We start from the raw sequence: 15,000 nt of genomic DNA on the forward strand, positions 1-15,000 counted from the left end.
TTTTTCCGAAAGCTGCGACTTGGTTTGCCCGTTCGGTGGGCGAGAGCGGCCGCCATTGGCTAGAAGCGGTCACCCGCACGCCGAGCGGGTGGGAAACCACAACAATACACACACACACACACGACCGGTTAAAAAGTTTTCGTACACCCCCATTTTTCCAGTTTTTACTGAAATTTAAGCAGTTTAATGTTTCAATGTACTTTGAAATTAAAGCGCAGAACAAATAAACAATTGCAGATTAAAAGAAATCATGGAATCGTTTTGTTGAGCAAAATTTAATCTAAATTTTTGACTCATCAAAGTAGGCACCTTTTGCAGATATAACAGCCGAAAATACTCATGGAATTCTTTCGACAATGGCAATCAAATATTGTTTGGAAAGTTCTTCCTAACACTGTTGCAGAAGTATCCACAAATGTGTTGCCCTTGTAGGTTACTTTGCTTTCACCCTTCTGTCCAGTTCATCCCAAACAAGCTTGATGGGGTTTAAGTCTGGAGACTGTGCTGGCCATTCCATGATTTGAAGCCTGTCGTCTTGTTCTTTTCTTCTAAGGTAGTTCTGACATGGCCTGGAGGGATGTTTTGGGTCGTTATCTTGCTGTAGGATGAACCCCTGACCAACTAGGCGTAGATCAGAGGGTATTGCATGGCGCTGCAAAATTCTGTGGTAGCCCTTTTGGTTCATGGTGCCAGTCACTCTGTGCAAGTCGCCGACTCTGGATCCAGCAAAAGAACCCCAGATCATCATGTTTCCTCCTCCATGTTTGACAGTTGGTGTCACACACTGAGGAGGAACCATCCTTTCACCTACTCGACGGCGTACAAAAACCCTGCGTGATGAACCGAAGATTTCAAATTTTGATTCATCGGTCCATAAGACCTTCCAGTTTTCCGTAGTCCACTGGCAGCTTCATGGTCCAGGCAAGCCTCTTTTTCTTATTTTGCCTTCTTAGCAATGGCTTTCTTACTGCCACTCGAACTGTCAAACCTACAGCTCAAAGTCTTCTCTTCACAGTTGAAACTGAGACTTCCTTACTTCGACCCCTGTTAAGCTGTACTTGAAGCTGCTGTCCTGTGAGCCGCCTATCATGCAAGCTGTTGACACTCAGAAACTTGTCTTCTGATTATGTTGTGGCTTTGGGTCTGCCAGACCTCTTCCTATCAGAGTTTCCTCCAGTTTCCAAGTGCCTTTTGATGGTGTAGGAAACTGTACTCACTAACACCTTGGCTTCTTTGCAATTTCTCGAAAGGAAAGACCTTCACTTTTAAGGGTTATAATGATCTGTCTGCCTTCCTTTGTTAATTCCCTTTTTCTCGCCATTATGACAGCAATGTACTACTTCCTGCAGTGCAATATTGTCCAAATAATGCTTCAGAGGGTGTAGCAACACAGTCTGTTCCAACACTGCTTTTATACAGACAGAGGGTTTGTAACTAATCAACCAAAGTTAGGACACCTGTAGGAATTGTTTGCATCAACTTTCAAGGCTTAATTTACTTCCATTGCTGCAGAGCAGCTGCAGTTGCTACCCCATTAATTATTCCCTGAAAAGGGCCTTTTTAACAACTGAAATTTACATTATTTTTCAGTTTTTGGTAACCTAAACTTGCTTTTTTTTAAACCTCTGGCAGTTTACCGCTTAGCTTTGTACTATTAGAGGTTATTCACTGGACTTAAACTGCTCATTTCAGTCAAAACTAGAAAATGGGGGTGTTCCAAAACTTTTGCCCGGTTGTGTACATATATATATATATATATATATATATATATATATATATATATATATATATATATATATATATATATATATGTACTATTGATATTGAACTATTGATGTCCTTGCGGTTGCAAGGAGTTGAGGTGGAGAAGGTGGATGGGTTTAAATACTTGGGATCAACTGTCCAAAGTAACGGAGAGTGTGGGAGAGAAGTGAAAAAGAGAGTGCAGGCAGGATGGAGTGGTTGGGGAAGAATTGCAGGAGTGATCTGTGACAGAAAGGTAGCTGCAAGAGTGAAGGGGAAAGTATATAAGACGGTAGTGAGACCAGCTATGTTGTATGGTTTGGAGGCGGTGGCACTAACAAAAAGACAGGAAGCGGAGCTGGAGGTGGCAGAGTTAAAGATGCTGCGATTCTCGTTGGGAGTGACGAGGATGGATAGGATAAGAAATTAGTATATTAGAGGGACAGCGCAGGTGGGACGGTTTGGAGACAAAGTGAGAGACGCGAGATTGAGATGGTTTGGACATGTGCACAGGAGGGAAGCGGAGTATATCGGGAGAAGGATGTTGAAGATGGAGCCGCCAGGCAGGAGGAGAAGAGGAAGGTCAAAGAAGAGGTTCATGGATACAGTGAGGGCGGACATGCAGGTGGTTGGAGTGTCAATGGAAGATGTGGAGGATAGAGCGAAATGGAGACGGTTGATCCGCTGTGGCGACCCCTAACGGGAGCGAGCCGAAAGAAGAAGTATACATATATATATATATATATATATATATATATATATATATATATATATATATACATACTGTATATAATATATATTTTATATGTATTTTATATCTACATATGTGTATATATATATATATATATATATATATATATATATATATATATATATATATGTATATATGTATATATACACACACACACACACCATTCTCTCTCTTTCTCTCTCTCTCTCTCTCTCTGGCTTCACGCAGGGAAGGGGGTGGGGTGCGGTGGGGTCCGGAGAGGGGCATAAATTCTCTATGTAAATGTATACCGTGTATCGCCACCTGGTGGTGATGGCAGAGGGTATTACTATTTCCTTTTATTTTTTTATCTGGGTAATGCTGAGGTTAAAGCACTCTTCAGGTCCCTGTCACACCTTGACGTTTTAGCCAGCGTATGGCAACGTATCAAAATGTATGTAAAATGCTGGCGTACGCTGAACTATTGATGTTTTTTCAGTTTTGGGCGTATTCATAACGAGTTGGACGTATGCATAACGTATAAGTAACATACACAGAACGTTTCGATAACTTATAGATAACTTGTGTGGTGTAGTCATGCCCACGGGGAGGGGCATGATGATGATGCATGATGGGCGTGATGGTTGGAGGAGTGGTCGTGGTGGTTATCGTATCTGCAAGGGATATAGGGTGGGCGCGCCGTCTGTGGCGTCGTAGTAATGCTGGAGTCGGCCGGCTCGTGAGTGTACCGAATACGGAATAAAGGGGAGCCGCGGGCACAGTACGCCCGCGCTCGCACTCGTGCAACACAGCCCGGCTCGACTGTTCCTCCGCTTCGTGTCTGCCTGCTAAGCATCTCCCATTTCAGTACAGTACAACTTGTACCAACGAATTCTTAGCGTGTTGTCGGCGTTCACAACGTATGCCCAACGATAGTCTAACATATGCATAGCATGCGGCAGCGTATCGCCGACGATCACGTTGGCGTAGGCTATCAATAGGCTGCCGCTCAACTATTTAAATCATAACCGCACTAGACATCGAAGTGTCAACATCACCGTCATTCCCTGTCACACCTTGACGTTTTAGCTAGCGTATGCCGACGTATGAAAAATTTGCCGAATACACTGGCACACGTCGAATACGTTATGGGTAGGTTTTGTATACGTTAAGAGCACGCTGGCATACGTCGTAGTACGCCGAGCTCGTCGACAAATTTTAAGCATGTTCAAAATTTTTTGACGTATGCCAGCGTATGAGGCACACGTTCCGCATACGCTGGCCATAAGTTGTAGGCTCGTTGTGCGATCGTTGACACACGTCGACACACGTTACTTGTAAATTACTCACAAGTAGAAACACGTCGAGGTAATGTTTAGCGTACCCAAAACTTATTTCTAACCTATGAGTAACGTGCTTTGAACCTATGTGTAACGTATCTCAAACGCATATTGACGTATGTAGACGTATTTGATTGATGTCTTCCGGATGACCACAAAACTTACTGAACGTGTTTATAACTTACAGCTACCGTATAATGGCATATTGGCAGCGTTTAGGGGAATTGGTGTATAAAAATGGGCTTCACAGGAGGAACCCGTCAATGTTTCAGACTCCATGGTGAGTAGATGTCCATGTCAGTCGTATCAGTAGTAGTAGTAGTAGTAGTAGTAGTAGTAGTAGTAGTAGTAGTAGTAGTAGTAGTTGGTGAGCGTGTCAGTAGTAGTCGTAGTTGTAGTTGGTCCATGTCAGTAGTAGTAGGTAAGCGTGATGGGGAGGGTGTGGGTGATGATGGATTCTCCTTGCGTCCGCGTCCACGGCCACGGCCAGGAGACTTCTTTGCAGCATTCTTCGAAGTTTTCTTCGTCATTTTTTAAAAAAATGTTTTTCTTCGCTGAACTATTGATGTTTTTTTCAGTTTTGGGCATATTCATAATAAGTTGGACATATGCATAACGTATTAGTTACGTTCACAGAACGTTTCGATAACTTATCGATAACTTATACCAACGAATGCTTAGCGTGTTGTCGGCGTTCACAACGTATGCCCAACGATAGTCTAACGTATGCATTGCGCGCGGCAGCGTATCGCCGACGATCACGTGGCGTAGCCTATTAATAGGATGCCGCTCAACAATTTAAATCGCTGCCGCTCGACTATTTAATTGGACGCTGCCACTCGACGATTTTAATCATAACCAAGCTCGACATCGAATTGTCAACATCATCGTCATGCTGAAGAAAACTTCGAAGAATGCTGCCAAGAAGTCTCCTGGCCATGGCCGTGGTCGCGGACGCAAGGAGGATCCATCATCACCCACACCCTCCCCATCACGCTCACCTACTACTACTGACATGGAACTACTACTACTAATACTACTACTACTACTACTACTACTACTAATACTACTACTACTGACACGCTCATCTACTACTATTACTGATACTACTGACATGGACATCTACTCACCATGGAGTCTGAAACACTGATGGGTTCCTCCTGTGAAGCCCATTTTTATATACCAATTCCCCTAAACGCTGCCAATACGCCATTATACGGTAGCTGTAAGTTAGAAACACGTTCGGTAAGTTCTGTGGTCGTCCGGAAGACGTCAGTCAAATACGTCTACATACGTCAATATGCGTTGGAGATATGTTACACATAGGTTCAAAGCACGTTACTCATAGGTTAGAAATAAGTTTTGGGTGTGCTAAACATTACCTCGACGTGTTTCGACTTATGAGTAACTTACAAGTAATGTGTGTCGACGTGTGTCAACGATCGCATAACGTGCCTACAACTTATGGCCAGCGTATGTGGAACGTGTGAGTCATACGCTGGCATACGTCAAAATTTTTTAGCATGCTTAAAATTTGTCGACGAGCTCGGCGTACTACGACGTATGCCAGCATGCTTCAGCGTGCTCTTAACGTATACCAAACTTACCCATAACGTATTCGACGTACGCCAGCATTTTAGACAAATTTTTCATACGTCGGCATATGCTGGCTAAAACGTCAAGGTGTGACAGGGCCTTCACATGGGTAAATATGTACTCCTCTGCTTCTCCCCCCACACCAAAAAAAAAATTAAAAAACTAGGGGCCTGTCAAAGCCAGTCATCGTTTGTGTGACATTTCTCGCCAGAAGGGACATCAGGATGAATGGGGGGTAAAGGATGGGGGATGTGGGGACGGGTAGTGGCGGGAGGGGGGAGGGGTTAAAGCACTGTTATCCATGGGTAAATTTGACTTCCTTTTCTCTCCTCACCCAAAATTTTTGGCAAACACGACGACTAATTGTTCCATCTGTGAAGCGAAGTGACAGGTAGACTGTGCCAGTTATTTTATGAACACTTTTCCAAAGATGTATATTTGGAGTAGTTCGCTTAGGTAGTAACCTTTTTTCCTTCAAAGTCTTCTTTCACCTTCGAGAGTTATGTCATTAGATCAACAATAAATTACCTTTAAATCAATGTGTCGGTTGTGCTTGTACTATTTTCAGTTTTTGAATAATTAAATCGACTAGCTGAGTACCCGCCCTATGGGTGATCTTGTTCCAAGCATGCAACACATTCTTCTGATGCATACCTTTATTTTGGTGGTGTATTGGCAACTCACAGCTGTGTATACGCAAAAATAATTAACCCTGGTTATGTGCATGAAGTAAAAACATACCTACTGCTTATAATTCAAAACACCTCTGCACTGGAAAATGTTGGGACAGGAATACTGCACTGAAAATGGTGGAGATTTGTAATACCTCTCCCACCTGGAGGCAGTGCTACACGGTACACATTTACATGGAGAATTTGCATCCCCACTCCCACCTCCCCAAGACCACCGGCGAAGATAAAAACACCCCGATACATTAGTTGGGGTCATGCTGATGCTCTGTAGCAAGTCTGGATGCAATTGACCCAGAACTGCAGGAGGAGTAGCGTGACAAATAAACCCACAAGCAAACACCAGTCCGTGAATTATAGTAAGGATTAGCGCATTTGAGAGGTCATGTGACTCCTTCTTCGCTGATCTTTGTTACATCTTAATTAACAGTTATTTTTCACATCTGATACCATATTTGATGATCAGAGCTCACCGTGTCACCAATTATATCGGTATCCGGTTTGATATCCAAAAAAATTGTGCTTTTTAATTTTTCATAAAGCACTGTGTATATGGATGTACCCTCAGAGAGGGTGACAGGTGGTGGCTCATGTGTTTATACATTATTATGAATTGTGAGAAAATGACTGTTTAAAACCCCTATTTAGATGCATTGTTGTAAAAATGTGATCCTAGAACGTTTTGCCACAATTAACCTTGGGAGCTCAGAGGAGTGTGGTCATAAACAAACAAACGACGTGTCATTCATTTTTATGTAGAAGATAAACAATTCATCTGCAGGGTTTCTAATTTTAAAATGCCATGCAAACTAAGCTTCCTATTTTCAAACAGAATGGACTTCGTCTTCTTAATAAATTACCTTTGTGACCCACAAGGAAAGGATCAGATTGGTGCTTGTGGGCTGGTGGAATGCTGTAGTCTTCATCGCTAAACTACATTGCAGTGCTTTCGTTCTTATTCCTTTTTATTTTGTATCGCAGGACATCAGCGGAGGACATCCTAATCGTCACAACACCAGTGACAAGATGCTCATGAAACATTCCCTTAACTTTAATAAATCAAATATTTTTTTAAATGCAGATTAACAGCAATAGAACTGAAATCATCTGAAATAATCATCTTTCTTGTTTTGTTCATTTCTTATGTTAAAACCTGTTGAAGTGAAATAAATGCCACCGCCCCTACCCCCAACCCCCCCCCTCTCTTTCTCTTTCTGTTGACATTTACGACTTGGCTCTTTAGTAATACTTTGCTGGAAAGTGGGATGCATTTGTGTCAATGGTGATGTGATTTGCTCTATTTTTAGACATGTTTTTTTTTACAGCATTGTAGGCTCATGGAAGAGTTGAGTTGGATTTGTTTTTTTTATACAGGTATAAGACTCGATTAACAGCAAAACTATGAGATAATGGATTAAAAAACAACATGTGTCAAAGGGAGAACAGTGGGATGACAATTGGAAGCACCTCAAGAAGAGACATTATGGAAGAGGGATGAGAAAGGGGCTCATTGGGTGAAGAAAAAGTCCGTAGTGGAAATGGAGAAGACCATGAGGTGGTTGAAGACTCGGCTTATGGAGGAGCTAAATGGAAAAGAGCAACAGGTTTAGAAACTATCAAAGGGTAAATGGGGGTATGGGGTCAGGGGATATATATATACATGTGGAAGAATAACAAAAATTAACAACAATGGCCTGGAGAGGAACAGAATGTCAAAGTATCAGTGTCTGTATAAGAGGTAGGGTCAGACGTGCACGGGTGAGTGCATAAGGTAGTGATGAGCAACACATTTGAAAGTCTGAGAAACACCTGTCTGCAGTGGAGAGTCATATTCCATGACACTCCACTATGGACTGGTGCTACTTCTCATTGAAATAACCTGCAAATACTGTTTGTGATAACTAGACATTTTTAGCCATTGCTTTACTGACGGATTTAATCAAAAGACGGCGTGTTGTACTTCACAAACCTTCTGCTTCATTCACCCTATCATTTGCCGTTAGTCATCTTCCATCTACTTGGAAGTCAGCAAACATCACTTTCATCAACCATCCTTGCTGCTTATATACGGAGTGAGCAAAAATCACTTCCGCTTTGTTACAATATGCACTTCCCTCGTTACAATATGCATTACAGTGATGTTGAAATCTGAGTGAGAATAATTCAGAATTTTCAAAAGGTTTAATTTCATTCATTTTAAACGGAGGTTCAAACCAAAGCATGCAACAACGAGAAATGAATGAAATTAAATATTTTGAAAATTTGGAATTGTTCTCACTCAGATTTCAACATCACCATAATGCATATTGTTAAGTTGTTTAGACTTTTTTATAAAAGTAGATGACTTATAATACTGGCTACCACCAAGTGGTGCTATACGATTCACATTTACAGAGAGAGAATTTGGGTCTTCCATCCACCCTGAACTCCCTCCCTCAGATATGCCACCCCGATAGAAACCATACTTGGGTACCCTTCGGCAACATGCAAAATTTGGTTGGATTTGGTTCAGTAGTCTTGTAGTTTTTTTGAAGTGGAGTATATGTAAGCAAACAAACAAACAAATATACAAATTCACTTTTATTGTGTGGATTATGTTACCTTTGCATGTTAGGCTGGTAGTATAGCCTCGAGCTATGTGCACTCCCCTCTGAGCTGGCTTGGCTGGGCTTGAATCTCATTCCAGCTATAAGTGTCATCTTGGTGTTTTGCATGCAGAGGATGAGGCATCAGTTTGTGGTGCCGTCCCTCGGATGGATGTTAAACTGGCGTCCAGTCTGCCAGCATTCGTTGGTGGACATTAAATATTCCATGGTATCCTTCAGGAAGAGGAGGCGAGCTATCGTCGGCAGCTTGAACACACTACAAATTATTGCACACTTATTTGAGTGTAATGTGTCGGAGTAGCATTCTGTTCAGGATTGTAAACCCAGTCAAAGAAACTGCTTTGGCAGAACAGACTCTCTGTGTGAAGCATGGTGCACAGACAGACAGACAGCATACAGTTTCAAGAATTCCAACGGAATATACATCCATTTTCAATAAAGGCCCAACTGGATCACTGAGGACTTAACATTGGGGCTCACCTATTACCCTGCCTCATCTGGTCTGCAATTTGCGATGGGTACTTTATATCCATAATTATTGACTCAATTGACTTCCCTTGTTAAATTACCGGTTCGCCAAGATGAAAAAGTTTCTGTGTGTGAGAGCGTAAATGGCTTAATTGATCTGAAATAATCGCGATGATTCTTCATTGCTGCACGATGCAGGGTCACCCACATCTCATAAAGAAATGTGGAAAATAAAATGTTCAAAAGATTTTCTTTCACATACCCAGGGCTAACCTTCTAATTGGGTTTTTATTTTGGCAGGTAGCAGAAGTTACAGGTGTAGTCGAAACGGCGAAGATATACCAGTTGGGAACTACTCGTACCAACAAAGGACTTCGACTGCGGTAGTTGGTTTTCCCTACTCAATTACATATATTGTTGAATTGCTCTTCAATCGCATTTATTCTTCAACCTCCTTCCTAAATACATCATTTAACCCTGATTAGGCCTACTACTATTGGTTGTTCTGCAATCAAACCTGTAAGAACTCTGTTAAGGAATCATTCTTTTGTTAACACGCCATATAAAATGTAATCGTCCGGCCTGTCATGTCATTTAAACCTTCACATGTTGCAATCTTATCCTTTCCTTTTGCAGGAATAATTTTGATATGCGAAGCCAATTCCTCACATAGAGAGCGTGTCCATCAATATTAAATATACCTCATACTTTGCATTTCCCTTCTCCTACCTTCATTCATTATGTTTTCCCCCTTCTCCCTTTTCCATTCTTCTCATTTGTCTCAACTCCACTGTCCATCCACCTTCGTCCATCCGCATCTCCATGCCTTTTTTCTTTGCTCATTCTTTTGTGTTGTCAGCAACAACAACTGTGCATATTCAAGTATCTGTTGCTCAAAATGGGATTTATTGATGTTATACGCAGTGCTGTGCAATGTTTTCTTCTTTTATTACAGGCATGGGAGTCAAGAGCGAGTATTTAGGCTGGAGTTTGTTTCCAATCAGGAATTCACAGAGACAGAATTCCATAAATGGAAAGAAGCGGTGAGTTGCTCTTTTCTTTGTAATGTTTCTTTAATCTGAGAAATATAACTGGGCACAACTTGCCTCAATTGTAAGTTATTATTTTTTCTTTTTCAAGTCGATTACTCAAAACAAATTTGGAATGGCATTCTAACGATTTCCTTGTTTTTTATGATGATTTGAAGTTATTCTTAATTTCTCTTGTACTTGCATGAGGTTGGCAGTCCCCCCCCCCCCCGCCCCCACACACACACAATCCTGATGGGCAATTAATCCTATAGAGCATCAAAAATGTTCCAGTCTTCTGGAATTTGGTTTGATTTTCATGCAGGGCCCACTTTGTGTAGTGGTTAGAGGAGTCAAAATTAAAATTACATTTTGATGAAAAAAACACTCCAAACTCCTATTATAGTTATAGGACTCAATGCTCACCTTTTCTTATGTTAAATCTCCCCTCCCCCCCCCCCACTAGTCCAATCAGACTACTGTGGAGAATATTAACTTCCCGAACGGTCCCCCCCCCTTACTTAACTTCTCTTTTTCAAAATAGATTTGATATCTCGAAGAAGTCTCCAGAATACTAAACATTTCATACTAGCATTTTTATAGAAGTAAAACGTTCTTTTTCAATTAAAAAAAAACTATTTCACAAACTGTTGAGGTTCTGACACATATTAAGTAGGCTGAGCTTGTTTTGCATTAAATTATTACAAAACATTGCAAATTAAATAAAACGAGAAACACGCATTCCCTGTGGGAGCAGCAAGAACGTACAACTCTATTTTGTGTTATACTCCATTATGATTGATTATAATAAATTGCGAGCCATGGTGTTTGTCCATGCGTTCATCTTTTTCCCCTTTCCCGTGGCTGCTTCCTGTGCTGCATTTGAAAAGCTGCACATGCATGCAAAGCTCAACATTCACTTTTAAAATGGTGTCCATGAAATTTTATACTGTCGGACTCCGCTATTCGTCGAGGATACGTTCCTGAAAAATTCCACAAATGTCGGGGCATTGTTTTAAAATTTAGTTGTTTTTTTTACATGAAAAGCAATTCCACAGGACAAATCAGGTCACAACATAACAAAGGGAACAGCAGGAGAAAGGGTAAACAACAACAGCAGACCAGAGGGAGAAAGTAAACAGAAATGGTCAAACAAGGCATGCAGGTATTGATGAGATATAAGCGAGAACACAAAGGGTGGACAATATAGATACATAAATGAATTTTTTTTTTTTGTATATTGTTGAGGCTCGTATGAGAGCTCACACACAACGTACAGCAAGGGGGGCATGAGACAAGAGGGTGGCAGAGGGAAGGACATAACAGTGGGGAATAGAGACATTAAGAGATCTGTGGAAGGGAGAGGGATGGGGTGGGAAACACAGGATATACAAGATGGACATTACAGGGACTTTCAGGAAGGAAAGCAGGGAATTTGAAGGAGGTGGGTTTTGGGTGGATTAACGGGGGTAGAAAAGATCGAGTTTTTGGATGGGGGAATATAAGAGGTGGTGGTGAACAGCTGTTTTGAAGTCTTGGAGGGAAGAATGGGATTGAAGAGAGTGCGGGAGTTTATTCCAAAGGCGGGAAAAAAGAGGAATGAAAGAGTGAAGTTGAGCAGTGATTCGTGATTTTGGTCGTTTTACCAGAAGGGGGTTGCTGGCGGACCTTGAGCGCCCTGTGGAAATATGGTGGGGGGGGAGGACATATTGCAGACAGAGCAGGTGGGGCGGGACCGGAGAGAAGACGTAGAGTACAGAAAGACCACTGACCTGCTTACGGTGAGAGAGTGAGTGGCACAAAAACTTAGCCTCACTGCGGGAGATACCAATGATCCTAAATGCCTTGGTTTCCACAGCGTGAAGCCGAGAAAGGTAAGAGGCAGGAGCACCAGCCCAGAGGGGAGAGCAGTACTCCATTAGGCTGCGGACGAAAACTTTATATGTGGTCAGGAGCTCAGGTGGGCCGAGGAAGAACTTTGCACAACAGAGGATTCCCAGTTGGTGACTGGCTTTGGCGGCCAGATTAGAAATGTGGCTTTCCCAGGAAAGATCATGGCGGATAGTGAGACCCGGAAGCTTGAATGAAAGGACTTATTCCAGAGGATTATTGAGAAAGTCGATGGGGAGGTGGGGGGGGGGGTTCCAAATGGTCCTTTCAGAGAGACAAAGTGAGAGTGTGACATTTATGATGAAAGACATGTTCCACATGCTAGACCAGTTTGTGATTTTATCCAGATCTGCAGAGAGCGAAGTAGCTGCTGCTTGCCAGTCTGAGTGATGACATGTTACGGCAGAGGGTGGAGTCATCAGCAAAGAGATAAAGAGGATTTTCCAGAGTCGGAGAGATCATTGATGAAAACCAGAAAAAGAACGACCCAGAACACAGCCGTGAGGATGTCCAGCCTGGACAGGAATAGGGGACGAGAGAACTCCATTTAGGGCCACACGTTGGCTGTGACAGGAGAGGAAGTCTGTGAGCCATCAATGGAAATGCCCTCAGATACCTTAAGAGGAGAGATTGGTGAGCAGGGCAGGGTGCCAGACTACATCAAAAGCACACGATATGTCGAGGAAGATGGCTCTGATTTCATGTCTGGCATTGAGTACTTCCATCCATTGTTGGGAGAGCAGTAGCAGCATATCCAGGGTAGAGTGACCTGGTCTGAAACCAAATTGAAGATCGGAAATCAAGCCATTGGAGAAGAGTAAATATTTAATGTCTGAAGCGATGATGGATTCCATAACAGGGATCTGTCGTTGCAGGGATCTGTTTTTGCACCTTTTTTATGCAGGGCAGTAATGTTTGCTGATTTCCAAGCAGATGGCAGATGACCTTGAGCAAATGTGAGAGTGAATATAACAGAGAGAGGGTGAGCAAGAGCAGAGGAGCAGGTTTTTAGGGCATGTGGGCTGATGCTGTCTGGACCGGTTGCAGAATCTGAGTCGAGGTTTGACAGCAATCTCTCCACTTTGTCAGGAGAGAAGGACACAGAGTCCAGGGACAGTTGGGTGCGACTGGGTAAGGTGGGTAGAGAAAGCGATGGGTTTTGGACACAAGATTTAGATGCAAACACCGAGTTTAGGCATTCAGCCTTTTCACATGCGGTATCAGCAGTGCGGCCATTTGAGATAATGGAGGGGATGGAGGGGTGGGGGGGGGGGGAACATACAGCAGAAACAGATTTGATTAAATGCCACCAGGATTTGGAGGAGGGAGAGAAGTTTGAGAGTTCAGACTTGAGATTCGAGAGACGTTGTTTTCTGGCTCTCCTGAGGGCAGACACACACTTGTTCCTTGCTTTCTGGAAGGAACTGAGATTACCCTCAGTTGGGTTTGCATTTCCATGAGGCAAAGGCAAGTTGTTTCAGGACAACTGCCTCACCACAAGCTTCAGTGAACCAAGGGCGGGAGGAAGGGTAGGACAACTGAAGACGAGAGGGGATAAATCTGTGCATGAGAGAGAGAAGTTTCTATGAAAGAATTCCCATGACGAGTTGATGTTGGAGAAAGTAGCGATGGGAGACCAGTCCAGAAGTTTGTTGGCTGCTTGGAGACCCTGCCAGCCGGCCTGAGTGAAATGCCAGACTCGTCGGCGCTGAGGTGGTTCTCTGATAACAGGCAGTTCGATGTCCACTTTGAAAAGCACTTGGTCAGAAGAACCGATTGGAGCGGAGGAAGAACAGCAAATATTTTCAGGGAAATTTATCAAAATCAGATCCAGAAGCGATAGAGTATCATTGGTTGAGATCCGGGTTGAGAAGTTGACTGATTGAGTCAGTCCTAATGAGTCGCAGAAGTCTTTGGCTGAAGTGCCCTGGCAGGTGAGAGAGGTACCCACACTGAGCTAACTGGTCTGATGATAATTGAAGTCACCACAAATGAGGAAGAGAGAGTTTGGATGAGAGGATATAAGTTGGTCCATGTTTTCGGAGTGCGAGTTGTAAGTGATCATCACTGTTTGGTGGACGGTACAAGACAGATAAAATGAGGTTGGAATGGAGGGAAGCCATAGCCAGACGTTTTCCCGTTGGTGTGGGGGAATGAGGGTGGTGCATGGTGAGTGATGAATAGAGTTTTTGATGAAGAGAGCAACTCCGTCGCCAGGACGAGACTCAGGTCTGTCATACCGGAGGAGGGAGTAACCAGGGAGAGATACTTGGGAGTCAGAGATGTCTTGAAGTTTCTGTTAGGCAGATTATGTCTGGTTTGTCAATGGCAACCTGCATGGAACGATCTGTCAGGTTTGAACGAAGGCCCCGGATGTTTGAGATCCACACTCTAAAGGAAGGGGGGAGGGGAGGAAGCTTTTGGTGGAGGGGATGTGTATGGCAGCACGAGGTAGGAGGGTGAGAGATAGGAAGAGCTGTTGACAGAGTGTGGGGGATTGCAGAAGAGCTTGGGGAGAGGGCCAGATGAAGAGGAGAAAAGGCTTAATGGTAATGGGATTTCGCATCGTGGGGAGTAATAAGAGAGGGATTAAAAGGAAGTTGAAGATTGGAGGAGGTGGAGGGATGAGATGGAAGAGAGAGGGCAGGGGAAGGAGGGCAGGTTTGTGGATGTGAGGGGTGTGGAAAAATTCAGTTCTTCTCTGTCAGAGTCTGAGACCATGTGTTAACAACAAACAACAACAAACATGCGCATGGAGAAAGAAGAAAAACAAGACACAAGCAATATCAAACACGATCCTCTTTCTGCTCAAAATGCACACTGTAATCCCCTTTATGCTAGTTTGACAGAACCCCCCCCCCCAAAAAAAAAAAAACAGGGGAGGGTGAGACATCTGGCAATTCAACTACAGGAAGGGCTGATAGGTACAAG

The 15,000-nt window shown here is 43.1% G+C and overlaps 1 protein-coding gene across 3 annotated transcripts in view; it reads left to right on the forward strand.

The window, feature by feature from the left end:
* RTF1 (RTF1 homolog, Paf1/RNA polymerase II complex component) overlaps nt 1-15,000 on the forward strand; it is a 119,691-nt gene that overhangs the window by 76,348 nt on the left and 28,343 nt on the right. For all 3 annotated transcript variants that reach the window (XM_085895560.1, XM_085895561.1, XM_085895562.1), the window contains 2 exons: nt 9,452-9,534; nt 10,107-10,194. In XM_085895560.1, coding sequence (XP_085751686.1) covers nt 9,452-9,534; nt 10,107-10,194 — 171 coding nt within the window. The remainder of the gene's footprint in view (nt 1-9,451; nt 9,535-10,106; nt 10,195-15,000) is intronic.

The sequence above is a fragment of the Eptatretus burgeri genome, chromosome 9 (genome assembly GCF_056783735.1).
Source record: "Eptatretus burgeri isolate ZD-2024b chromosome 9, Ebu_testis_v1, whole genome shotgun sequence".
In the NCBI taxonomy this organism is placed as follows: Eukaryota; Metazoa; Chordata; class Myxini; order Myxiniformes; family Myxinidae; genus Eptatretus; species Eptatretus burgeri.